This window comes from Lagopus muta, chromosome 15, assembly GCF_023343835.1.
Source record: "Lagopus muta isolate bLagMut1 chromosome 15, bLagMut1 primary, whole genome shotgun sequence".
NCBI classification, from domain to species: Eukaryota; Metazoa; Chordata; class Aves; order Galliformes; family Phasianidae; genus Lagopus; species Lagopus muta.
Genome location: NC_064447.1, coordinates 15,243,587 through 15,270,453, shown reverse-complemented (window position 1 = coordinate 15,270,453; position 26,867 = coordinate 15,243,587). Strand labels below are relative to the sequence as shown.

General features: G+C 37.9%; 2 protein-coding genes across 14 annotated transcripts in view; one reads left to right on the top strand and one right to left on the bottom strand.

Annotated features, from left to right (window-relative positions):
* Positions 1–17,987, top strand: part of PDXDC1 (pyridoxal dependent decarboxylase domain containing 1) — a 30,301-nt gene extending 12,314 nt beyond the window's left edge. For 5 of the 9 annotated variants that reach the window (XM_048961191.1, XM_048961190.1, XM_048961193.1 and 2 more), the window contains exons 6-23: positions 111–300; positions 2,782–2,850; positions 3,302–3,380; positions 4,121–4,205; positions 5,050–5,098; positions 5,203–5,304; positions 5,447–5,572; positions 7,143–7,193; positions 8,452–8,515; positions 9,684–9,772; positions 10,456–10,561; positions 11,674–11,845; positions 12,473–12,585; positions 13,112–13,233; positions 13,911–14,003; positions 14,082–14,178; positions 15,090–15,194; positions 16,100–17,987. In XM_048961191.1, the coding sequence (XP_048817148.1) occupies positions 111–300; positions 2,782–2,850; positions 3,302–3,380; positions 4,121–4,205; positions 5,050–5,098; positions 5,203–5,304; positions 5,447–5,572; positions 7,143–7,193; positions 8,452–8,515; positions 9,684–9,772; positions 10,456–10,561; positions 11,674–11,845; positions 12,473–12,585; positions 13,112–13,233; positions 13,911–14,003; positions 14,082–14,178; positions 15,090–15,194; positions 16,100–16,359 (1,972 nt within the window). In that variant the 3' untranslated portion in view covers positions 16,360–17,987. Of the gene's footprint in view, positions 1–110; positions 301–2,781; positions 2,851–3,301; positions 3,381–4,120; positions 4,206–5,049; positions 5,099–5,202; positions 5,305–5,446; positions 5,573–7,142; positions 7,194–8,451; positions 8,516–9,683; positions 9,773–10,455; positions 10,562–11,673; positions 11,846–12,472; positions 12,586–13,111; positions 13,234–13,910; positions 14,004–14,081; positions 14,179–15,064; positions 15,195–16,099 lie in introns of all 9 variants that reach the window. The other 4 variants (XM_048961198.1, XM_048961195.1, XM_048961196.1 and 1 more) reach the window with 4 other exon arrangements.
* NTAN1 (N-terminal asparagine amidase) lies at positions 16,857–26,648 on the bottom strand. 5 transcript variants are annotated; one of them, XM_048961200.1, is made up of 11 exons: positions 26,384–26,648; positions 25,467–25,799; positions 24,052–24,154; positions 23,905–23,970; positions 23,169–23,277; positions 21,940–22,013; positions 20,602–20,655; positions 19,782–19,835; positions 19,395–19,492; positions 18,709–18,822; positions 16,857–18,551 (listed from the first exon to the last, which is right to left on the bottom strand). In XM_048961200.1, the coding sequence occupies exons 2-11, from the start codon at positions 25,722–25,724 to the stop codon at positions 18,372–18,374; spliced, it is 1,110 nt and encodes a 369-aa protein (XP_048817157.1). In that variant the 5' UTR covers positions 25,725–25,799; positions 26,384–26,648; the 3' UTR covers positions 16,857–18,371. The 5 variants fall into 5 exon arrangements, with proteins under 5 accessions (XP_048817157.1, XP_048817158.1, XP_048817160.1 ...); XM_048961201.1 differs by lacking the exon at positions 23,905–23,970; XM_048961203.1 differs by lacking the exons at positions 21,940–22,013; positions 23,169–23,277.
* Between the last annotated feature and the right edge of the window lie 219 nt (positions 26,649–26,867).

Genomic DNA, 26,867 nt, shown 5'->3' with positions numbered 1-26,867 from the left:
ACTCTTTCACTGATCAGTATTACTTTAGTTACTAAACTGGCTATTGGTTTGTGGGTGTTTTGTTGTGGTTTTTTTTTTTTTTTTTTGGTCATACTCAACTTTTCTTACAGGTATGAAAATGGGTCAGCTTATTATCATGAAGATGATCGCGAAGGTCTCCTAAAAATCTGCCGACTTGTTATTCACACATGCTATGAAGACTATACAGTAGAAGGATTTAATGTGCTATGTACTAAGCAGCCTGTTATATACATTAGCTCTGCAGCTAGAACAGGCTTGGGCCAAGCTCTCTGCAATCAGGTAAAGTAAATCAGGTGGGACTCCAAAAAACCTTAGCTATCTTCACATTGCCTATTTGAAATCTAGATTTTTAACAAATATATGCAGACTTCCTGCAAGAAACTGGTGCTTTTTATTGTCAGCAGTCTTGTAAATTTGTTGGGATCAGTGAAAGTTTCCTCTAAATCTGTGTGTCTGCCTGGGACATACACTGGAGCTTCTTCGAGATTTTTTCCCAGTGCTACTCTGTTGTGTGAATGCATGTTTCCCCAGACAAGCTGAGCAGTTTCTGCAGTTCTCCTGTTTCTTCCACACATTTGATAGCTGTTGTCAGATTGGTATTTCATATGAGATTACTGTCTCATCTCTGCGTTGTTTTTCAATGAACATAATAGGTTTTTGTACCTTTATTAAATTATTGTATATTTCTGAGACTTACTGTCCCAGTTTGAAGAGTTAATGATGCAACACCTCTCTCTCCCCTTGGGAGAAAGAAGAGCAAGGAAGAGGAAGAAATCTGATTGAGATAGGAGAAACTGATTTATTACAAGGAATGTGAGATAATACAGAATGATTCGGAATAATAAATCAGTTGAACCAAAAAAATTAACTGACGGGGAGAGAGAGGCTGAGCCCTTATCAGCAGGCCCTCCATAGCTAGCCTTCCAGAAAAGATGAGAGAACTTCCCCCTAATCTGAAATCGGGAGATCGCGTCGGGAGATCACGTCTCCCAGAGCTGACACTTGTGAAATAGCTGAGACTGCTAGAAAGCAAGCATGCAGGAAATACAGTCAACATTGGGCTTAAGCATCAGATGGCCTGCCATGTAATGTCATGATAAGGAAGACCGGTAAAACCAGGACACTTAACAGTGATTTATGTGCCTGTTAAAAGAGGGTATGAAGAGAGACATTTTGAACAGTGAAGTCTGGTGTCAGAGTTCAATTTTGATTCTAGGAAAAGCATAACTTCAGTGATTTTATGAATTTATTTAATTTTCTCCCATGGTAAAAACAGTAGCAATGTGAAGGAGAGGAGAAAGGAGTTTCAGATAAGGCTATACTTTGATGTTAGTGGAATATCTGCAAGCTTGTAATGTGAGAATATACATTGTGTTAGCATTGCTTTAGTAATTCTGCTTTTCAAACTTATAAAACATAGGCAAAGGTCAACTTCAGTTATGAAAGATGTTGACTGCAGAGAAATAAAGTTGGTACCAAAGAAGGAAGCAGACAAAAATAACTTGAGAATTAAGTGGTAAAGGTTGTTATCTTTTCAAGCAAAATGTTGGTGTAGTTATTGATTGAAATTGATGCAAAAAATGCTGCTAAGAACTGGTATTTTGCGAACCTTTTGCTTCTGAATATGGACCAGAGATTGCTATTAACACTAGTGCCTCATCTCTGGTATGGTAATGCATCCTTATCGGGTGATCACTGAACTTAAGTGATGCTGTTTAAGCTTAGACTGTGATAAGTGGTGTATGGGGTTGTAACACAATGGGAAGAAAATGACAGCAGAGGAGCAAGGTCCTAGCCAAGCAGCAAGTGGGGATTTGCTCAAATGCAAATTTGAGCTCAAAGGTTGTGGGCAGAGAAGTAAAGGAAAGAAGCTGCTTACCTTCAGAAGGCGTCAGGTATGCAGGGATCTCCAGCAAGATACCCTTGCTTCCAGTGACAACCCTTAAATGAAGTCTGGTCTTACATGCACCTGAGCTCCCCTGGATTGGCCCTGTCTTCCTACCAGGTGCTCAGTCACCACTTCAATCTGTGAGTTAGCATTTCCGCTACAGTTGTAGGGTACACAATTGGAACTTTGATTACAATTGAGTAATTAGACATTAATTCTGTTTCTGTAAAATGTGAAAGTATAAGTACAAATTTGTCTGTAACTGTAGTTCTCTTAGTTTGCTAGATCTTCTGTACAAAGTGATATGAGTGTGATTTCAACTGTCATCTTCCAGGTTACAGATTAAAATGTATAAGAGACGTTCATTCTTCTTCTGCCACATTAATCATGAAAAGTTATTTGAAATTTACCTCCTTAGCAAAGGAATAACTTCAAACTTAACAATGTGAATTAAGCAGTGTGCTCAAAGTAGGCAGCTTGTTCTTTGCTTTGAAGTGAGGTGTCTGTGAAGTTCCAGTGGAGTTTGGTCCCTCCAGAAAGCAGACATGCAAGGCTGTCCAAGAAAGAGAGGCTTGAGTTTAAGCTCTTCTACAGGGCACAGGTATCTAATTAGAAATGCTGCATGCATTTCAAGAACCAAACAGATGTTGACTGTATGGGGCTGTTTGTTTTCAATTCTCCATATGCTTTCTTTCCTCTACTAATAATTTAATCATAAATTTTAGTAAGATCCTTTTCCAGGGTGTAATACCCAGATTTGTACTATAAAGTTTATTATTTTTTGTCACTTAATATGTACACTTCTGCAAACATTTGAAATGATTCTCCTGAAGCATGTCTGAGTTGCTCAATTTCCATCATTTTTATTGCAGCTAGGGTTACCCCTCTCTTGCATGTGCCATGTGCCTTGTAACACTATGTTTGGATCTCAGCATCAAATGGTGAGTTTGTCTTCCCTAAGAACTTTTTTCATTAATAAGCTTTTTCCTGACAACTTCATTGATGTTCACTCCATTTTCCAGCCTGTAACTCTACCATAAACCAAATTTTCTAAAATGCCAGCAGCTTGTGTGTTGGCCTTGTAATATGCTCAGTATTTTTTTGATATGTAGTAATACACATTTTAATCCAGGATTTCTAGAACACACATAGTAGAAGGTACGCTTACAAAGTCCACTATGTACTTATGTTGTATTTTTCACAAAGGCTTTTTTGACCTTCCTTTTTTTAACCTTTTGAGAAGAAACTGCAAGTCACGACAAAGACATTGAGAACGCCTTTCATAACTTTAGTATGTTGTCCCTTTTCACTCATAACACACTTTCTAGTTCAGTGAAAACAAATCTCTGTTGTCTGATACATATACTTATATATTTTTCTTATCGGTAATAGGATGTTGCTTTGTTGGACAGATTGATTAAAGATGATGTTGAGTGTGGAAAACTGCCTTTGTTGCTTGTGGCTAATGCTGGTAAGTGCTGTGGACAGACAATAACAAAAAAGGCATACTATTTCGTATATAAAATCCAAAATAAAAGGACATTGTCTTAAATAGTTTAGCGGCTGCATATCAAGAAATATCAGGAAGTATCTTGATGACAATCTGTCCAGAGGGAGTTTTATTTACCTAATTCAAAATTGGATGATACTGCTACAATTCTGTCTATATCAGGTGGTGTACTAATATAACTAAAACTGATCTTAATGTGTGCAAATCTTGTTGAGAGTCAGTTTCATGTTAGCAAGTAATAATTTTTGATAGATGTGCCATCAACTTTACTTTTAAAATCTGCATTTTTCTCTTGTTAATTAAACAAAACTGCCCAGAAGGAAATGGCTTACTTGCTTTGGACTTAAACATAAATACACATACGTAAGACATTAATCTTGGCTCCCGTTCTTCCAGTTGAAGTAATACCTTGAAAATATTAAATTAAGAAAAAAAACTTTTTGTATGGGTGCCTTGGTAATTTAGTTTTCACAGTATTTCTAACGTGCACTGGCAAACACAGCTAGCATCTTCAATTTTATCCAGAATATCAGTTGTTCATATCACAATGATGTGAATATTGTGTGGTTGACTGTTCTTAAATATCTTCCTTCCTATTCTTGTTTGTGACTTTTCTGGCAACAGTACAAGAGGTTGTCTTATGTAGAGTCCTAATTTGCATGCTTATCCTTTGTTGTTGCATTTTTTCCTTTCCAACAAAGGGACGCCAGGTGCTGGGCACACAGATAAACTTGGGCGGCTGAAGGAACTTTGTGAGCAGTATAAAATGTGGCTCCATGTAGAAGGGTATGAAACTTGAGATGTATATTTATAAAACTATATTCATGTAAAAGTCCAATTGATGAACAACACATAGCTTTATGGCTAACCAGCTAGTGGAAGACCAAAAGGCTACCTTTATTTTTGCCACATTAAGAATTTAACATGGTTGTAATTTTGCCATTGTATGAGATTGTTTTACGTATAAAAGAATAATTAATTGGAGTGATTACTTCAGCATAGGTTATGGGCTACTTTTACTCAGAAGGTAATCTTACCTGCCCTTGCTTTGAAGAGCTTGAAATGCAAACAGAAGAGAACTTTATGAGACAATTAATGGGAGACATTATACAGTGGTTACTGAGAATGAGAAAGGAGGTAGAAGTGTCATTACTTCTATGAACGTCAAGAAGGGTGCCACAAGTGCATTATGCAGCATAACTGGGAGAAAGTTTAAACCAAAAGGAAAAGAAGTTGGAAGAACTCAGGCAATGTCATTGAGCACTCCAGTGTTCTTATATTTTTTTGAGCATGGAGTAGAGATTCAGTTTCTCTCAGTATTTCATTATATAGCATCATATTTGTATGCCTCTGATTCCAAATTGCTGCTGAATTACAGATATAATTTTGGGGGGGATGATTTCCCTGAAGGTTGGCCACATTTTTAGGATGAAACAGATTTTTGTTTTTTGGGTTTAAAACCTTGGAATTCCAAATAGCAACACCTACTGCACAATTCATTAAAACTTTTATTTCATGTGTATGAATAAAAATGACCTCCATTTTGGCATTAACGTGGCATATTTGAACTGAATATTAAAACTGCCTTAATACACACTTAATATGTGCTAATGCTGCTTTATTTTTCTAGTGTGAATTTGGCAACTTTGGCTTTGGGTTATGTCTCCTCTTCTGTACTGGTATGTTGTACCACATCTAGAAACCTTATAACACTGTAGACTTTAAGTCATGATCTAATCAAAATGCATATAGTTTATATTCTGCCTATTGTAATAAAATTTAGGCGGCCACAAAATGTGACAGCATGACTCTTACTCTGGGTTCCTGGCTGGGTCTGCCGGCTGTACCTGCAGTGACACTCTACAGACATGAGGATCCTTCTTTGGTACGTTCAGCTTTTCAGTCACCATTCTCAAGATGTTGAGACTTTAGTTGCAATCGCCAGTAATCTGGCAAAAATTGAGTAACTGAAAAATGTTAATCAGTTTTTTTTGTTTTTTTTTTGTTTTTTTTTTTTTCCTTTTTAGTCCTTAGCAGCTGGGCTGACATCAAGTCAGCCTGTAGAAAAACTTCGTGCCCTGCCACTGTGGCTCTCTCTGCAGTACTTAGGCCATGATGGGATTGTGGAGAGGATAAAGCATGCTTCACAGCTAGTAAGCAGCAGCTTGTTAATACATTGATTATGGCCACTTGGCTTCTCTGTGTATGGCCTGAAGAATGTTCCTGATTATCCTTATGGTCTGATTTAACAATCAGCCTCCAAGCAGAAACAAAGTTCAATAAGCAGTACAAGTAATGTCCAGACAGCTATCACAGAACACTGTTACACTCAGAAGTATTTCAATAATAAGATGTTAATACATATTTTTTATCACTGTATTGTAGTGGAATCAGCTACAACCCTAAACCTAACATATGAATAAGTAATGAAAGCAGAATAGCAATGTTCAAGGGAAGGATGTGCTGTTACTTTGTATATTTCATTAGTTTTCATGTGTAAAATTCTTAATCTTTGTTAATCCTAAATTGTAAAACTGTAACCATCTGTCACTCTTCTATATTAAACATTTTGCCTGAAAACTGCTCAGAGAAAGACTTAATTTTCTTTCTCTATTTGGCATGATACCAATTCTTTTCAGTACTTGAAGGGAATGTATAAACAGAATGGGGAAACAACTGTTTACATGGGCTGATAGTGATAGGACAAGGGGGAATGGTTTTAAACTGAGAGGTTTAGGTTGGATACTAGGAGGAAGTTTTCCACACACAGGGTGGTGATACACTGGAATGCCCCATCCCTGGAGGCATGTGGCTCTGGGCAGCCTGATTGCTGGTTGGCGACCCCACACACAGCTAGAGGGTTGAAATTAAATGATCTTGGAGGTCCTTTTCAACCCAGGTCATGCCATGAATTCAAGTAACAGTAAATTTACAAAGCTGAACAAAAAAGAATCTCAACTCATTTCTTCAAATACAATAGCAACTGCACTGTTTTCAAAGTAAGATCATTACTAAAGTAAAATATATATATATATATTTTAAAAATATATATATAGTCCAATACAACATGTGTCAGGAAATGCCTCGTTTATATACAAAACATTTGTAGCTTTAAAGTTTTTAAAGAAATTTAAGATTGAGAGAGGGACTAAAAGGATGTGGAAAGTGGAAAGTTGCTGTAAAGGTTAGTGAAGAAACTACTGGCATGAAAGACCAGAGTGACAAAATATAATTAGTCATCAAATTGTGTTTGGTTTTTTTTGTGTGTTTTTTTGGGTTTTTTTTGTTTTTTTTTTTTGTGGCATCTAAGAGTGATCTTAGCTTTTGTACTAGCCTGTTGATAGTCTAAAACCACACTGTAAGAATGTCTTTTTTGGTAATGAAAATAATTTAGAAAGCTATTATAAACAGATGCTATTGTAGCAAAACAGTTTTCTCACACCTACATACTGTGCTTTAGTTAGTCAACTGAGTTGTAGTACCCCTAGGATTTTGTCAACGAACACATTAAGATAATGAAAAGCATTTTGTGTTAGTTGTTTTACTAGAGATAGAAAACGTTTTCCTGTTACAACTTAAATTTATAAAGAAGAACTGAATGCATCTCCCACACTTCATTGGCTTTTGTTTGCAAATAGAAATTATGTTGGTGACTACTTAGTTTGTCAGAATAATTTACGTGTTTTGCCCTTATTTTGTTTCCCTTCTGCTGTTCTCTTGTAGAGTCAAAGGTTGCTGGAAAACTTGAAAAACCTGGATTTCATTAAAACTTCGGTACAGTCTGCATTTAATACTTTGGTTGAATAGTTTTTAATAGGTCTTGACCTATTAAAAGATACAAACAACTTTTGACTCAAAAGACATCATCTAAAAGTACTATTTATATATACTATATATATATACTTTTTATATATACTATATATACTATATATATATAAAATATGTATACTATTATACTATTTATTTTACTATCTAAAAATACTATTTATATATAAGTAGTAATTACTTTGAAAATGTTTGGAATCTTTTTTGATTAAATTCAAGTATTCAGTGAAATTATGTAGCTCATTTGCGTGTGACCTCAAGATTGTACTTGCTCCTTCGTTGTAAACGCTTGCACTCAGTGGAGCTGACATCCAGAAATTGTCTCCAGACTTCAATTTGATTTCTGTTTAAAACACCTTTTTTATCTTCTTGGTAATACATTTATGAAACTGATAATAGGTTTAATAAATCATTTTTTTTTTTAAAGCTCATAGATTCTGACTGCATCTTGCCCATGAGATAATGCTGTAAAACCTGGGAAGTTAAATGTAAAAGTTATCCTAGCTGACAGTCTTGCAACAGAATTTGTTTTGGAAATTACATCTAATGTACTAATTCCAAATTCAGTTTTTCTGAATGTTCTATTTAACACGCGCTTTTTTTTTTTTTAGGATCATTCCAAGTGACAATAATCCTTTTATTGCAAAGGTGTTTTTTCTAGGAGTGTTAGTGGCTTTGAGAGTTGAAGTTACTGTGGCACTTGCCCCTTCTGCCTGAATAAACCTTGCATTTGTAGGATTATGCTTTTAGTTGCTTACAGAGGTTGCCTAGTGCATCTCTCCTACCCAAAAATGAGAATCAGTTATCTTCTTGTTATTCCTGGTGGAACTTTCTTGATGTCTCACAATGATTCTGGCGTGATTTTGAAGAAAATTTTCTTTAAATATTAATATCTGAGCATACCTAAAGCTAAATCAACATTCTTTACTGAAATACATTTCTTAGTGAATGCGCGTGGTTCTCCTGCTTTATGATGATCAAAGTTTAGTTGTGCATGTTTTAAGTCATGATTTATTCTCCACTGTCTGTGCTGAAATGCTTACTCGCATTCCTGAAGAGTTAACTTCTATTTCTGAGATAGTATGAACAATGTTACTGCAGTTAGAACAAAATTATTTGCTTTGCTCAGCAGTCTAAAAAATTCTTCACTGGTAAATGTTTAAAAAAATATATTTGAAAATATATTTAGTATTTTATTTTTGTTAAGGTTGAAGATGAACTGAGTTCACCAGTGGTGGTTTTCAAATTCTTCCAGAAGCATTTAAATAGAGGTACATGACTTGCTGCTGGATTACTTTGTTTGGTGGTGATCTGTATTTTTATTTCTTTGGGGTCTTTTTAATAGATAAATTATTAGGTAAGTTATTGCACTTCTCTTGTCTAACTTATCCTTAAAAAGGTATAGCTTTATCTAGTGATAAAACCACACAGCTTTTTTTTATAGGTTCAGTATTTTCATAGTGGGTAATTTCTACTATCTTGACTGAAATTTGTACGTGATTTTGATCATGAGAGCAGATTATTAATCATCTCCCATAAACTGCAAGCTGTGTTTGAAGGTACTGATGAAGGAAGATGTTCTACTGGTTTTTGTTGAGGCTTCCCTTTTTCCTTTAAATGTTTAGTGGCTAGTTGCAAGAACTGCATTTCTCTCTTTTACTGCTGTTTTCTGTTGCATAGTTTTAAAAATAGCAGGTTTTTCCATTAGGAACAGGTCTCTTAAGTACTGTCATGGGTACAGAAGCCACACTAAACGTAGCTCAGGGCAGAGAACATCCTTGGATGTGCTCTCCCAAAAGAGAATTTTTATGTCCTCTTGGCTACAGCAGAGGATTTTGTGCTGTTTGTGGAGAGTGAGAAGATACCTGGTTGGGTGAGGCAACTGACTACTAGAAAACTTTACAGTTTTGCTGTGAGCGTTGATTTTAATACTGTGGATTTTTTTGTGATTCACGTGGGGGAAGGTTTTCGCTTTTCATCTACTTAGTGGCATTACTTGCAAAAGAAACATTCATTTTGGACCAGTAAAATGACTTATTTTTACATTGATGCATTTTGTTTGAATAGCTTTACATAGGCAGAAGTCGCCCACCTGAAATATAAGGATGTAAAATGTTTGGCTGCCTTCTCCATATTTTGTGTGTAATATGGGCTTTTAAATTCTTACTATTATGTTTGTGTAGTTTAAAACAAAAATAAATTGTTAAAAATGAATTTTAAAATGTTAAAACTAAACCTTACTGCGTGCTATGACAACTGATTTCTAATATTTTTTTGTTTAATAATTCCTCATTAGTCTGCTTCCTGTTCAGTACAGAGTTTAGATGTGTTATGTTACCTAGGAAATGTAATCACCTTTTGTCTAAATTTCAGGTTGTCTTTTTGGTTAGTTAAGAAAATACAAATCCCCTTCTGTAATTCTTGTGTTTTTGGATTCAGATCAAACACCACATGCTGCACAGACCTCAGCTATTCAGCACCGTGTAATAAGTAATGAAGGACACATTTATGACACTTTCAATCAGTGGGTAAGAGATTTTAATTCTTCCAGGGGTTCATCAGTAATAATAAAGCTTTTGGTAGATAAGCTTAGTAATTATTCCTGATCTAATGTTCTTAGCAAAATCAGCTGGACATTTTGGATTACGAAGAAAGATTTGCTCTGAAGCAGTTGTTTTCATGCTGCTTTTTTTTTTTTTTTCTTTAACATGTAATTCTTACTAATGTTATTACTGCATCTTAAACATTTGGTAGTGTTTTGTTTTGCTTGGGTGAAAATGTGAAAACTTCAGAATTCTTTTTAGTTGGCAAGGTACTCCATTGACAGTGCTTGTTTAGTTGTGAGCAGACAGGCTTTTTTTCCTAGCTTTTAGAATTTTTGGGGGGAAACCTGTGCTCACAGAGCTGAGCACACAACTATTCTAGAACAATTACATAATGATCATGGCATACTCAACGATTTTGCAGAAGTTTCAGACTTACAGCTTATGCTGAGTTTTCATGATTTTAAGTATATGTCCAATTTATCTGTTTTTACTGGCAAGGTGAATTTTTTTTTATTTTGTTGTTGTTGTTGTTGTTGTTGTTGTTGTTTTACCAGCGGTGATTTTAACAAATACGGAAAACTGTTTAGCAAGTAGTTCTCCTGTGCAAAGTCGGTGACTGTGAGGTCATATCTGTACATTCCTTTAACTGTATCTCACTTCTTCAGCTAGGAGAGCAGTTGGCACAGCTCGTTCCTGCCAGTGGGATTGATGTGGTAGAATTGGAAGATGAAGGCACATGTGTGCGTTTCAGCCCATTAATGACTTCTGCAGGTAACATTCACATTACTCAGCCAGTTGTAAACACTGGAGTTTGCTATAAAACTGTACGTCAGTCTCCTGGTATAAAATCAGATACATTCGAGAAACTTTACAGTATTGTCCGATTATGAGGATTATTTATATTTTCAATAAAGTATACTGGCTTTATCACTTCAGGTGTGCCTCTGTAGTGGGTGCATTAGACATGGCTCAAATACTGTACGTGTCCTCACTACGTCTGCAAAGACAGATTTTTGTGAATTACATTTGTAAACTTATTAGGAAAAGCAAGGGAGATAAACACTTTGTTTCTGAGAGTCATACAAGAAATACAAAGGATAAATCATCCCAGCCTTTCCTTTTCACAGCTGCTTATCGTAAGGAAAAAGATGCTTGATGTTTCTACACAGGTGATTCTTCACTGAAGTGGTGCTTATGTTCAAAATACAACTAAGTAGACTAAATATTTTCTAAACCTCTAGATTATTTTTGTAATTACTGATGTCAGAGAAACAAATCTGTGTTTTGGAAACTGCTGAGAATTTGCTTAAGGTAGCACCAAATACATAGTTTGTTTAGACTTAGCAGCTGCATAGAGTAACGTAAAAGAGAGCATCAGGATCAGATGATGAACAGTAGCTGCTTCTAGCTTTTGTAGGATGGTTTAGGCTATCAGAAAGCATGACGTTGATGTGAGAGGATCCATAACGTACACAGGGAAACTAGATCTGTAGAATAAAATTGCTTGATGATGCTGAGATTTTTACAGTTTTAAAAGGAAACTACAGGAACTAATTTGTTATCTGTTTAGCTATGTTAAAAGGATTTTTTTTCTGATGGAGGCTACTGATGTAATGAAAAAATGTATTGTCCTTTTTAGTTTGTAACATCAGTAATTTTTCTTACTATCTCATTGTTGTGAAATCCTTAGCTCAGATTGTTTCGATTTAACAGTGCATAGATAAACGAAGAAAAGACTTCGGTACATACAGATCAAGGTATCTCAGTACTATCTGAAAATTGTGATTGACTTACAGTGGCTTATTTACAGAGTATTTGTTTAATTCAGACATCTGTGCGTGTCCATTCACTTTCACTGCATGCTAATACCACAGGCTCTTTAGTTTTAGGAACTGAAATACAAGATGTTGATCAGTTAGTAGACTGCTTAAAAATGAAGATACCAGTATTGACAAGTACACTGCAACTGAGAGAGGAGTTTGAGCAAGAAGTGAGAAGAACAGTAGGCCTGTTGTATATTGAAGATCTCAGCTGGCCAGGATTAGGTATTGTAAGGTATATCTTTCAGTATTTTCTTCCTTATGGGTGGATAGGCAGCGCACTATTGGAAAGGAAGGAATAAAGTATATCTCTGGTAGTGATTTGGATGTGTGTCGCTTGCGATTATCTGGCTTTGCCCCCGCTGAAGTGTTTGCATGTTTTGTTTTCAATTAAACAAGTTTTTTATATTGTTTATTTTAAGAAAAGGTGAATTGCTTTTTAAGCAAATTACAGAAGTATTTTTAATATGGGAGGCAGCGTATTGGTCTGTTAAGCAAGAATGTAATGTGCAATGCTGCTTAATTATACTAAGCATAATATACATTCATATCCTTCACTTCCATAGTGAATAGAGCCCTTTGAGTGTCTATTCCAGTCATCTGATACAGTCTACTGGGAAGGATTCTGTAAAATCAAAACACTGGAAGTAATCAATATGTTACCTAGAAATGTTGTATTCGATTAAGTTTGCATTGGACAGCCTTCCCCTTGCTCCCAACCCTTAATCTCATAATCTGTAAAGTTGTTTTCAGCTTTTGGTTTGTAAAATACAGAATTTTGTAGAAACAAGCTAGATCAGTGGGGTTTGTTTATGTACTCTAAAGTGAAATTACTATCTCTTGGCTTGATTTGAACATACAGCTATCACAGTGATGGGAAGAATGATGACAATCAAGAAAAAGAATTGGAAAAAATTAACACAGAACTTCTGAAAAAATTAAATGAGCTGGAGTCGGATCTCACTTTTTCTCTGGGTAACTGCACTTAAAAAAAAAAAAAAAAAAAAAAAAAATCACTATCAGCTTCAACGCAAGATGTCTTCCTGGCTGCATTATGATCTTTCAGCAGGTCACACGTACATAGTTCATTAAAATGCAAAATTACACTGCTGTATATGTAGTTAATTTATAACCAACATCTGTAACTGTTCCCCTTGCTCCCTATTTCAGTTGATAAATGTTCAGCAGAGCTCGAGCAAGTTGCACTGTTTTCACCAAAATATGTGAAAACTAACCTATGAGCAACTAGACCTAAAAACGGTTTCTTGCCAGAAAGAATGAAAACTGCAGGTGCACCTCTCTGTAAACTTAAGGCTGTCAAGAAATTTTGTATCTAGTGAAATGCAGTGTAACCTGTTGCAGATATTGCACTTAATTACTGAAGTGGGCACGCGTTGTATGCATATATAAGGCTTTCTAGATTTGTAAGTATGGGCATAGAATGTATTGTGGTAACACTTCTCAATATATTACCAACACTTGATTCTCCCAATGCTCACAGGCCCAGAATTTGGAGGACAGAAGAACTGCATTTACATTGGCATGGTAACTGAGGATCTGGATGTGTCAGAGTTAGTTGAAACTATTGCAGCAACAGGCAGAGAAATTGAAGAAAATTCAAGAGTATGTGTTAATAAATCCAAGAGCATTTCAGCATCTTTTGTTTTTCTGTACTACCCTCAGGGCAGCTTGTGGTGTTTGGTTTTTGGTGGTTGGTTGGTGTTTTGTTTTTTTTTTTTTTTTTGTGTGTGTGTGTGTGTTATTTGGTTTTGTTTGTTTGTTTTCAAAACTGTTGTTCAACCCCCTTCTGCAAACAATATATCCCCCTGTTACACTGGGTTATTTAGCTTGCTGTGATGACCAAATCATCTTTTCAGTTTTTCATTTTGTTTTTATTAGCATGCAGTCACAAACTGTAGGCATTTTGGAGGAAGTGCCTGTCACCAAGGACTCTGATGTTAAAGCTCATATTATATTAGGCAAATTGGCATTTGTCTTGCACATAACAAAACTGTATCTTTGTTTTTTCATCTTTTGTTTCCTCAGTAAGCTGTTAGGCCTTTGCAGTATCAAATGTGACTTCTGCCTTCTGGGTGTATATATATAGTTTTAAAAATCCTGTGGTCGGTCTGTATGGCTTTTAATTTACAGTAGTAATGAAAGAGTTCTCATAAAATGCAGATTTAAATTAGAAAAAAAAAATCTGACTGTTTAGTTTACATCCTCAAAGCCTGAATTAAAAATATAATTTCAAATACACATAATATACATAAGGATGATGTAATTTCTGTTTTCATTAGTTGTTGGAGAACATGACTGAAGTTGTTAGAAAAGGGATACAGGAAGCACAACTTCAGCTTCAGAAAGCAAATGAAGAACGACTTCTTGAAGAGGTAAGGTTATGAAGTTATGTAACAGCTTGTCATGATGTGGTTACCTGGCTCACTGGTCTTTAATTGTGGACTTCACAGGGGCTGCTACGACAAATACCCGTAGTAGGTTCTGTGCTGAACTGGTTTTCTCCATTCCAAGCCTCACCAAAAGGAAGAACATTTAATCTAACAGCAGGTAGGACTCCGTGCATCTGCAGCCATGTTATGCTGTGTTCTAAATGTTTCCAATTTTATACTGAAACAGCAACACTTTCTTGTGCTAATTGAGTGATATAATGCACCCTTGGGATGTAAAGGAACAACATGTTCTTCACTATTTCTGTAACACTTTGATGAGAAAATCTCATCCCTTATATAGTTTACAAAAAAAAAGCTCTATTAGATACTGGCAAAAAAAAAAAAAAAAAAAAAAAAAGAGGAACAATTGCTGGCCAGACATGCTATGGAAGTGCCTATTCTTGCAACAAATGCTACATGTATAAATAGATGAGCTAGTGGGGAAGACTTTCTGCTGCATTTGGAATCTTATTCTCAATACATTGTCTTCAAGATCCTTAGTGAAGACAACAGTAAGGCTTCCTTGGGAATGCTTATACCATTTATAACTAGATATGTTTTCAAAGTGCAGTGATTGATGGCTTGCAGCTGGGGATGTGTCAAGCCTCGAAGAAAAGGGAAAACTGAGTACTGGGTGTCTACCATTGTTGCAAAGTGAGTGTGAGGGGAACTTTATTCATCTTTTTAAGACTCAGCAACTCTGTCCCCAGTTACTCAGAAACCAGCTACAGTCGAGTGGCAGTTTCAGATTAACTGCAGACAGGCAGTTTCAGAAACCTGCACTAAAAACAAGATTGTTATATATATATATATATGTGTGTGTGTGTGTGTGTGTGTGTGTATATATATATATATATGTGTATATATATGTGTGTGTGTGTATATATATATATGTACATATATAAGCAAGTTTAATATATAATAATATATTAAATTATATATATATATTATTTTAAAAAAAAAAAAACTGATGAAAAGAGAACTTGTCTATATTCAACTTGCAGCTTGCTACTTCCTTTTGACTTGCAGGTTCACTAGAATCCACAGAATCTACATATGTATCAAAAGCCCAAGGTACAGGTACTACTCCACCACCGACTCCAACTTCCAGCCTCGCAAAGCAAAGACATTCTGGTAAGTTTCTGCTTTGCGATTTTATTCTAAAACTTGCTGAAACACCCTGGCCTCAGCACACATCTGACTTGAGTGACGCTAGAGGACCTGCATGATTTTCCTTTCTGTTAAAATACCTGGAATTAGATCTTAAGTCCTCCCTAAATAATGTAGTTTAAACATAGCACAGAATACTACCACAGTAAATTTTCTAAAACATTCTTCTAGGAATATAAGATTTTTTTATCCCCCCCAAAGTGTGTGTGAAGTCTTGGGTCCTTCTCTGGAATAGTTGGTGGCAGCCCTGCCTATCTTAGGAGGTTGGAACCAGGTGATCTTTAAGATCCCTTTCAACCCAAGTCATTCTATGAGTACTGAGGGTGAGTTTAAAAAAATAAATAAAAAATAGTAGGTTTAGTAGTTGTGTTTGAAGTTAAAGCGTAAGTAATATGTTACTGTGTATTTGAGCACCTGTCTGTTACTACCTAATACTGTGTTGACAAAGCCATTCTAGAGTGAATAACTATTAAATGCATGGCATTTTCCATTTAGATATATTAGTAATTAATGTAGATTTGACTCTCAGGGAAGCCATAGTTCTACACCCCTCTTTAACTTCTGGCTGGCTTCTAGCCTGTGATTTTCAGTGAAACTCTACACCTTACAATGACTTTGGAATAGGTTTCTCAGCTGAATTATAACAGTTTCTGTGTACAGAGGATAAAATAACTGGCGCTTGTTGCCTTGCACATGTATGTGTAAGTGGAAGGAAGTATTTATATGGTTAGGGTACAGATTAGCACCTGAATAAAATCTATTTCTTTGTAGTTGTAAAATTCAGACGCTTTCTTTGAAACTTGCCTTCTGTGTACTACACTTCACATTTGATGGCATCACTGGTACTGTACTCTTCAAACATTTTACAGGTCAGAAAATTTTTAAAAGGGGCCTCAGAAATTCTGATGCATTTAATGAGACCAGTTCAGTTGGCCACTGTGATGATCTGGAAAAGCTGGCTCAGAGACCCCCAACTCTATCACCTGGCCAAGAGCAAAGACCACTGGAGACATTAAAAACAGAGCTGCCCAAGGAGGTGCTACAGGCAACAAATAAAGATACCGAGGACATTCAAAGCAGCAGATCACCAAATGACTGCACAAATGTAGAACAAGGAAATCAAAGATAAAAACCAGACTCTGGATTTAAGACTGTCTGCATAAATCACAAGCCTCAAAGGGCAGGATATTTTAATGATGCATTTAAAATGTGAACAATGCCACACACTAATACAGTAATATAAGTACTGTAACTTACTAACTGGGATTTTGCACACATAGAACTTTTCCCCAAGCAGGAAAGACTTGTCTTTGTGTACACTTAGTACAGTTGCTTTAATCCTGTACATGTTGGTGTCAACAAAGTTGCAGTGAGATTTATTAACTGCCTGACTGCTTGTAAACATTTGTCAAGAAAATAGGCAGTTACAGTTCCAATAAGATTTCAGGCTTGACAGTAGATACTGACTCAGCAGCCATGTATAAGATAAAGAATACAGCTGCACCCAACAATTGTAAATTGATCTTATGTGTATATTTTTAAGAAACTGCTTTTTTTTAAAACATTTTTATATTAAATATTCAGTTTAACCTCTTCAGTAAAACAGCCTAGTCATGCCAGTTCTACTTTTGCTTTTTTTTTTTTCTTTCAGCACTTTTATGAAGAACATTGCCAAGCAGCGGTGGTGCAGTCAGTGTTAGGGATGGGTGCCTGTGTGTATATATAGCAGTCACTGAATTGTACTTTGTCATCACCTATTTTTTTTCTGTTCAGGTGAGGCCCTGAGTGTAAGAGGACTAAAGTAAGTTACTGAGTTTTAAGCGGTTCAGAAAGAAATAGTGCCTCTGCATGCCTAAATGGCCTCTTGCTTCTACCACTAAAAAGAATCACCAATACATTTTTTTCCTTTGCATGGCACTGGTAACACATGTAGTATCATTAACTGGACTTTCCTTGTTATATATTTTTAAAGGTAGAGCAAAGCTTAAAAAAAAAAAAAAAACCCACTATATTTGTGCTGATTTCAACACTTACTTTTGAATAACTTTAACTTTCCTAGGGCAGGAGTTGTACAGATTCAATGAAAATATATAGTTTATTTACTCTACAGTGCAAGTTCATAGTGTCCAGGACTATGTAAGGCACAAGTTAAGCTTTGGATACATCAAAAGCTACAGTGTACAGATCTTCCCCCCAGCCCTCACATGATTTAGTGCAGTTGCTTTTCTGGAAGTTTCCAGAGCCCCTTGTGGAAGCAACATCTTTTGGAAAGCTTGCTCTGCAACAAGGTGTTTGGAGAAAATCTTTCAATCCCTACAGAGCTAGACACAGAAGTACTATAGTTTGCTTTGGGTTTTTTTGCAAAGGGTGTCAATTTAATGGCTATAATGGGGGTAGGATTAACTTTGATCTGAAAAATGAAGGGTTTTTTTTTTTTTTTTTTATAGTAACATCACCTCATTTGACTTTCAGCATCTAAATCCCGTGGGTAGGTTTTGCTCTTGCAGTAACTTATGTAAATTAGAGTACAATTTTTCTGAAGTGCAAAAACAGTTAAGTTGACTAGTCTTCCTCAGCGATTTCTTTGGTGCAATGAATAAGTTAACAAGAGTAATTTGTGGGGAATAAAGTTATCACCACAGTGATTATTTTCTAATGTTTTTATATTTGGAATTGTTAAACCAGTAGTTTTGGTGGAATGAGCTTCATTCTTCAGCTCTTCTTTGATTGTTTCAATAAAGAATCTTCAAATTATTAGTCTTAAGATATATTTTTGAATGAAGTTCCTGTAGAAGCTGCAGTAGATTTTCAGCATAAGCAACTTTCTTTCACTTTACATAGAAAAAGAGTTTCTCAACTCCATGTTCATATGGTGACTTCTAGCCTCTGGGTTGCAACACTGCCATCTGTCTGTATTATAGCAGTCTGATCAGCACAGATACGCATTGAAACAAAAAACAATTACTTCAAAGTAATTGAGGTTCCTACTTAAGTAATGCAGAAGAAACGTTACTTCTGTTGAAATATTTTATTTGAAAAGCATAGGAATCCTACTATCCATGACCCACACCATGCTTTTACAACTTGCTGTTCTTCTGGTACTGCTGTGCTTCCCTAAAGTAGCTGAAGTTGGGTTCCAAGTTAGGCCTTGTCAGAACAAACCAGTTCCCACAACCCTTCTTCATTTTTTTTGTATATGCGAGGTTTTCTATCAGGAAACAGGGAATGAGATGGAAATGGATGTGCTTTTAAAAATGTTAACGTAGAACGAATGTGGGAAACAAAGTGGGGTGGCTCAGCCAAAGGCGATGTGGAAAGATTCTGAAAAACAAGATGACAGCAAGAGCTGCTTGAAATTCAGAATACAAAAGCTCTCAATTACTCTCCCTTCTAATACAATTATTTTTCCCCCTCCCCTACTATAGGCAGAGGAGAGCTTTGACAGGCCGTACCCCTTCTGTTCTCAGCTAAAGAGTACCTGTAGAATCTGTTGATCGTCTTGTTCTAACCAGAAATCCACATGTGGGAAAGGCCTCCAGAAATAAGGTCCAATGTGTAGTTGTTCAGTCTTTGCATCATAAATGTTTGTCAGCTGCAGTAACACAGAACTGTTTACAGGGAGCCTTAGAAGTTAGACAGCACTTAAACAAATGAAAGAGACAAAGAAATGCTTTAAGCTGGAAAGCATTTGTACTGCTGTAATGCTATAATGTGATGGAAAGTACAGCAATAATAGTGGAGTAGCAAAATCCTAGGCTTCAGCATATGAGAACAAGCACAAATACTGCAGCAGCAGGTGAAGAAACAAGGGAAGAAAACTGCTTACCTTTGGAATGCCTCAGGTACAACAGGAATCTCCAGATAGATCCCTCTGCCTCTACTGCCAGCCTTACATGAGGGCTGGAAAGGGGATTGGATCCTGGTTCCACCCTTCCATCACTCAGTGCATTGCATTGCATGCACCTGAGCTCCCTGGGCTGCCCTGCCTTCCTACCAGGTGCTCCATCACTGCTTCAAGCCATGACTCAGCATTTCCACTACAGCTACCAACCTGTTTGGCTTTTTTTCCCCTATATTACGATAACTCATTGCCCCTAAGTGGTCTTACTTTCTAGCAATGATACCTGATTTGGAATTTCATTGCCCACTTTTATTTATACTCACTCTTGCTCCTGTTAAAACATGGGCTGAGCGCAAATCCTCATCTGGCCCTTTTTCTGGAAAAGTTGCAGGGAAAATCTCTGCTGTTTTTACATTCACAGCTGGTGAGAAATAGAGTTTAAACTTAAGACTCAATTTTAATTCTTACCAAACATTGGTTAAAACAACTACCTCCACAACACTGCTATTGTAGCAGGAATTTTAGAAGCTGCCAATTACTATTCTCTTTGCCCCAGGCCCCATTATTTTAGAACATCTATTTTCTGCCACACCTCCAACAGCACTCTACAACAGGCATTATGTAAACACTAAAGGCAGTGCATTTACTACTAGAATCTGAAAAGATATCCAGTTACCAAAAAAGCCCCAAACAATTCTATTTTAACTCACCTATTCCATAAATGATTGGCAAATGAATATCCTTCTCTTCTCTGTCATTTAGTTCTGTAAGAAAGAAAGGTCAAATGTGTAGGGCACCAGACTTTTTTCTGTACAGAATTCACTCAGTTGTGCATTACCAGAGAAGAACTGAGCTAACAGTACTTAAAAAGACTGAACGAAAAACAAATGAACAAAATCAACACAGGACAAAGCCTAAAATGAATATGGAAAAGATGATAAGGTCAACATTAACATGTTGGGGCCTACAGGAGAACTCTCATATCACTAGGTCCAGCTCTAGTCATTCCATTTTCTGCGCAAGCCAAAATCAGCTTAAAAGTCCCAGGAAAAAAAAGTAAAACTGCTGTGATGTCGATTTTCAAAAATGCAAGTCACCAGTAACATTTAAATACAAAGGTTATATATGACTTGAATACAATACAAAGAAAAGGAAATAATTATTTATGTGACATCACATGTTACAAATTAACTGGAGGAGTCTATAAACAGTCTAACAACATCAAAGGTCATTAAGTTCCTTTCTCAGTTGCCTCTCTAAATACTCAAAGCTATACAGAGGCAGGAAATGGCCTGGTAACATTCACAGGTCCTCCCCAATCTTAACTGAGGGAATCTTTGCTGAGCAGGCTGTCTGACATTAACACACTGTAAATAATAAAATTTAAACATACAAGTCAAGTGGGAGGATGCGTACCATTATTACAGGACAGATTTAAAAAGGCTATGGATGGAAATATCTGTACTTCGATTTCAGTAGCTAAAATTTCTTCAAAAATAAAACAAAAAAACACAAGAAGACATTTCTTACCTGATACACAGAAAGTCACTAAATGAACATCATCTGGTTGGAGATCAAACGCTCCTACAGCAAAAACAATAGCAGCAATATATAAGACTGACTGGTGGCAAAGCAGGTGCTGAATCTAGACAGGGGGATTATCAGTGCTGCACACTGCAGAATAGATGGGCAGAAGGGACTTAATACACTGTTCATAGATAACACAACAGAACAAAGAGTGTTTTTCAGGTTTGCATCAAACCAACTTTTAGAAAAAGCCACAGCTCCTAAACATACCAGTAATTTACAGAGAGTAGCCATTTAAGATGTCAAAAGCATGTTAAGAAGTTGTGCCACTTGCTCCTTTTACTGCCATTGTTTAAAGTAGCTCTGGCATCACATCAACTCTGCTTTAGTTAATTGCACATATTTAAGTACTTTCCTAAATTGTTATATATATATTGAGCAAACCCAGCCTTTCATTGTATGTACTTCAATTCTCCCTTTCCCCATCCCACACTTTTTTTTTTTCCCCTGAAAAGTTCACCTTTTTTCCCATAGTTCTAATAGAAATATAATGTTTTAAATTGTAACTGGATACATGAAAACCATGAAGCTGAAAAAATACGTTAACCAAAACATTTTGTGCTGAGCTCTCATGCAATATGTACCATACGTAACAGGAATCGCATCATAACATGTGAGAGGGCAAGAGGGGCACAGGACATCTGCCAGACCAAATTCCTCGTCCCATAGCCGCCTCCCTCAATACATGCCCGTCTCTTCCAAACTCCAGTGAGCTCAATGCCTCTCTACGTTTGGGAAGTGCTTAGCATAAGCCAGGGCACTTGAAACGTCTAAGTTGGTACTTCATGTTTCCCAATTTGTTTGTAAAGTACCATAACCACTTCTCTGTACAGATTTCATGGAACAGAAATAACATCTTTCATCAGGCAATTGCAAACAAATTAAGATTTACCTCATCACATTAAAGTGAAAAAGGAATAGTAACTGATCAAGACATCACCATGTACTGATTTGGACAGGTGACAACACCTGGGCAAGATCACACATCAGCTTGTCAGCAGCAGAGCTAGGAATTAGGTCCAGCTGAACAGCACTCCCATTCTACCCCCTGCAATGCATGTCAGGAACAAATGACAATTCCCTGCTCCACACCTGGCCACAGGCAAGCCTCAGAAGTCCAACCCCTCCTCTTCAGCAAGTTTGCAAGTAGAGAAAACACCCTCCAAAATTAATCCCCACTTGTTCCTATTAAATGATGGTGCTCAGATTACAAGCAGATTTTACCCAAATCCAGTCAGAACTATTTTTTTCTACATGAGAGTGGAAAAAATGTGAACTTACTAAGAAGCTGATTAGTAAGTTTTTGTGATAACTGCCTATCATCATTGAAACCTCCAACTAGGTGCACTTCCAGCCTAACAGAGATGGAATAACAGGAAACAGCAGTTAAGATGACATCCCAAAGTGAATACCTTTACAAAATAATCTCCAGTCCAAACTACAATGCAATCATTAGAGGAGTCTCACTTGTTAATGGTTGTATGTGTAGCAAACTGTGGTTGGTAATTTTATTTTGAACACTTAGGAATCATTCAAGAAACAGCACAATATTTAAAAAAAAAAACGCCTCAGCAAGCATTACACACATGCAATTCTATCGAAACCCATGGTATCTGTGATGGTCAGTGCCTCAGTTTTGGACATAACTCAGTAACTACCTCTCAGTTCCCAAAAAACAGTGAGCTAAATGTGAAGGAGTTTACTCCCATGGTCTCCAGAACTACTCTAGGCCATACAGCAGCATTTTTCTCCAAGAAGTGTCTATATAAAGACAGGCGTTGTTTGTGAGGTTTTTTGACCAAACAAAAAACAACAACAAAGACAACTAGTGACAATTTTGGGGTTTTGGGTGCAAGGTCTCAGAAACAATAAAAAAGTGAGAGGAAGCATCATCAATCACCTAGCAAGGCCAACATTCATCTTTCAAAACTGGGCAAGGTAGATCATGAGTTCTAGAGACCACATTTTCCAAGTCCATGGAGTTTTTGTTCTTATCAAACTACACAGGCAAAAAATCTCCACACTGAAGAAAAGCCTTGCTAGCCAAAATCTATCTCAGAATTTGTTGTTGTTGTTGTTGTTGTTGTTGTTTTTTCCCCAGTATGGGTCCTTGAAAAATCCCAGACAGATTCTCAGATCCAAAAGGAATTCACAAGACCAACATTTCTCATGGAAAAACAGAACAACTAAAAACAGTTATTTGGAAAGTTTAGTACATCTGAAATAAAAGTTACTGAGAAACAGTAAACACCAAACCACTCAATGGCATTTTTACAAAGCCACTATTCAGAATAGAACCATGCTTTAGATCACTGATAGAAAATACCCACAACATCATCATCAATAAATCAATAAAATAGTTATCATTTTCCATACAGCCCGTTATAGAAATATTTCTTGCACGGTTACCTTGTCTGAACCCCATAAAATCAGATAACAGTTCCACAACTTACAAACTGCAGCTACTCTTGTGAAAAACAGTATGTAACAATTAACAAAGCAAAGCTGACCTTCCATAACCTGTGGTGTTAGAGAAAGATTTTACTGAACTCATGATGAGCGACACCTCCGCTTCTGTGTCTGATCCATCACAGTGTGTCAAGCATGTGGCTCCACTGCCTGAGGAAGATGTGAGAAGACAGTGACACTGGTGGACATTGTTCACTACCATAATTCAGGTCAACAACAGTCTGCACTATTACAGTAGTGCAAGAACTACGCCCCACCTACTCATTTCTATTAGTTCAGTAGCCTCTAGCATAAGAGATGGGCTGATGGGCTGACTGCATGAGACAATAATTTCTATGTACGTCCCATTATAAAAATCAGCTGGACAATGACTGGTGCAAACACCTTCCCAGTAAGGACCAAGAAACACCCTTGCTATCAGAAATACAGGAAGCCTTTCCCATAAATTCTACATGTTGTTGTTGTTATTGCCAAACCCTGCTGATCCAGCTGGCTGAACTCTCTGGCATTCACACCCAGCCTGTGAGACGCTGCAAAAGTGGCCACTAAAGCAGATCAAGTTTACGATTTGCTCATTTAGCAAAGTGAACATGGAACTGGTACTGAACACACAAACTCTCTGAATTTATCACAGTTAAAGCACCTTGTAACTTTTTGAGACGTCAGTTTATATAAATGAAATTGCAGTTTATTTCATTAATGCAGCATAAACCAGTGATGATCTGAGCTGTACTACTTCAGAGGTACAGGCTGTGTGCAGAACACCCATTAAGATACCTGTGTGTCGGAGCACAATTAAGTGGCAGGTAGTTGCATCATCCGACCCAAGAATAGACACAGAACCTGTTTTAAAGGAGAGAGGTTGTGTATGAACTTTGCTGTCGTAATAATTGCTTTAGCAGAAGTGCTTACACTCGTACATACCATCATTAGGGGTGGTCACTGCAAACTCTCTCTGCTGGACATACAGAAGCCCTTTGGGTTCCACAATTTGAGTAGGCTGACTTCTTAGAAGTTTTGCCTTTTCCTAAAGATAAATGATAATAAAGACTACAGAGGCTGAATTCTCAGCCACTTGATAGAAACATCACCTCCAAAAAGCAAAGGCACCCAGGTTAGCGGCAAACATGGCATATTTTGTATTTTGGAGGATTCTGAATTTCTGGTTTTTCATCTTCCTGCCACACATTGGCTAGCTGTTAAATCCCATCATTCCCCACACAGAAAATACTCTTTCCCTGCTTTATAGAAGGTAAATGGAGGAACAACAGGACAGGGCCAAGCTGACATCAGACAATGCCAGAGCAGATCTTGCAATTTTACACAGCACAAAATCATACACTCGTTAAGGTCGGAAAAGGCCTCTAAGATCATCCAGTCCAACAGTCCACCTACCACTACCACTGGCCACTAAACCATGTCCCTAAGCACCACATCTACATATTTCTTGAACACCATCTGGGACGGTGACTCCCCACTCTCCACGAGCAGCCCGTTCCCCTAACCAACCACCCTCTCAGGGAATTCTGACCTGACATCCAAAGTGAACCTTCCTGGTGCAACTTGAGGCCATTCCCTCTCATCCTATCACTACCTGCCAGAAAATTTCCTTCTTCTCCAAAACGTGAAACTTTCAGCTTTTCATGGCCACAATCCAATATACTTATTAATTACTAGCAAATTGTAGCAATTAATCATCATGCTTAACCGATGGAAAACTGACTTCCTGGGCTCTGACTGCACCGCTGGCTAGCTACTGTGCACATTTCTACACTAGAGCTGAAAAAAAAACAAAACTATTTCAGTTTTTATCAAATCTGCACTAATTTTTATTTTTATTTTTAAAATTTTCCCCCCCTCTACAAGAACTCAGTTTCCACAAAACGGCACTTTCTTATGAAAAACAGCTCTCCAACCAGCTCTGTTAGGCAGTTCCTAACCCACGAGCAGCCGTTCTGATTAAAACGTTTACAGTATTAGAACGAAGTTAACACCTCTCCGATACCGCGATCCCGACGTCCATGCCTAGCCGCCGGTTCATCCCGCGGTTCCTCGACCCGAGGGCACCGACCGCCCCCGCCGCCCCACGCCAAGCTCTCACCGCAGGGCAGCTACCGCCTCCACGACGCGGACACGCTTCCCTTCAGCCACCTCGCGCCTCTTTCACGCGCCGGGGCCGCGCAGAGCCGCCCCAGACCTGCTACCTCCGCAGGCCCGCCCAGAGCCGCCGCAGTGCTCACGTCGCTGTCGGGCCGGCCCGCCCTAAGGCGGCCCTCAGCGAGGCGGCCTCGGGGCAAGAGCGGGCAGACCCCGCGGCGAGAGCTCGGCCACCTGCTCACCTCCAGGTGCGGGTGGGTGCGGATCACGCCTCCCGTGAGCCGAGTCAGATCAATCCGCTCCCCGTTAATCAGCAGTGGCATCGCGGAGAACGCCCAGGGCGGGAGGCGGCCGCTCCGCTCTTCCTCCCCGGGGCCGCGCTGGGCCAAGTCGGGCGCCGCCGCGCGGAGCGCTGGGAAACCGCGGCAGAAGTCGCTGAGGGCGGGGCGGCGGCAGCAAGCGGCGGTCTGCGCTCGTTCCGACAGCAGCGGGCCGCTCATGGTGCTTTTACGGCTCTTAACGCTCTGTAACCCCCTCCTCCTTCCCTTGCATAATTATTCAGGAACTGTAAGAAACTGTTGGAAATGTCTACCAGCAGCTCTCCAATTTACAAATAAACCGTCCCCCAGCTCTATGAAGCCTTCACCCAAAACAATTCCAAGTGGGAGAGGACAGCCAGAGCAAAGGGGACTCTCAACAGTGAGGAAAACAGACCACACACTCTACTTTTCTAATATCATTTTCACAAAATAAAGTTACAGCAGATACTTTCTTCAAAAGATGCTTCATATTTCACAGGGAACCTCACCAGGTTCAAATCTCAACAAAATCTCCACCTCTGAAGCAGCACTACTCTGAGTTCGAGCAGCACTTACAGAACAGTCCATGCAGCAAATTGCCAGGACCTTCTAGCACTGCTGGTTGCAGCCATGCTAAGGCTAGCAACTCAGAAGAGTCAAGGAAACACTAAGGAGCTCCTGCCTGATTTTTTTTTTTTTTTTTTAAACAAGTCCCTTTAGCATACTAAAGTTGACTCTGCCCCTCAGAACAGACATGCCTGCACATTTTTAATGTGACACCTCGTGTCAAAAATCTTTTCCCCTTCCTCCCCCTCTCCCACCCAGTTTTAATATGACACGGAAGCTCCTGCATCACATACCTGATGCTACATCTTGTCAAGTTTTATAGAGCCTCATTTTGTAAGTGACTGTGTTGCTGAGGACACAAAAGTGAAAGAGCAGAAAAACGCAGCTTCCAGAAAGCATTTTCTTTGCCATGGTTGTGAGAAGGGTACTTCTGTGTCAGGAGAGAGACAACTATTTCAGATGGAAATTACTGTTCAGTGCACAAGAACAACAGTAAAGAGAACTAAAATTAAAAACAAAAGCTAAGTTTCAATTTATACAGTGATTAACAGATCCCACTAACAAATTTTGCAGTATCAAACCTGAAACTACTTTTCAGTCTGCTAGAATAAACACTCTACCTGTGGAGAATATATTCTCCAGAGAATATACTATAGAGAGATCCTCAGTTACACACAAAGCGCAGAATTGGCACTCTTTGCATCAGTCTTTATTGGCTGTGAATAAACGCACTGTCTTGAAAGCCTACAAGCTCAGACTAAAAAAGGGCAGATTAAC

Excerpts from the sequence above, each read along its gene's own strand:
- NTAN1 (XM_048961200.1), bottom strand. The coding sequence starts at position 25,724 with ATGAGCGGCCCGCTGCTGTCGGAACGAGCGCAGACCGCCGCTTGCTGC. Across the intron at positions 18,823-19,394 it reads ATGTTTTAACAGGAGCAAGA|CTGACAAACATTTATGATGC; the intron begins GTGAGTATAAAT and ends GTGTTACTGCAG. Across the intron at positions 18,552-18,708 it reads ACGATCAACAGATTCTACAG|AATCTTTCCACATCGCCTTT; the intron begins GTACTCTTTAGC and ends CTTGTTTTTCAG.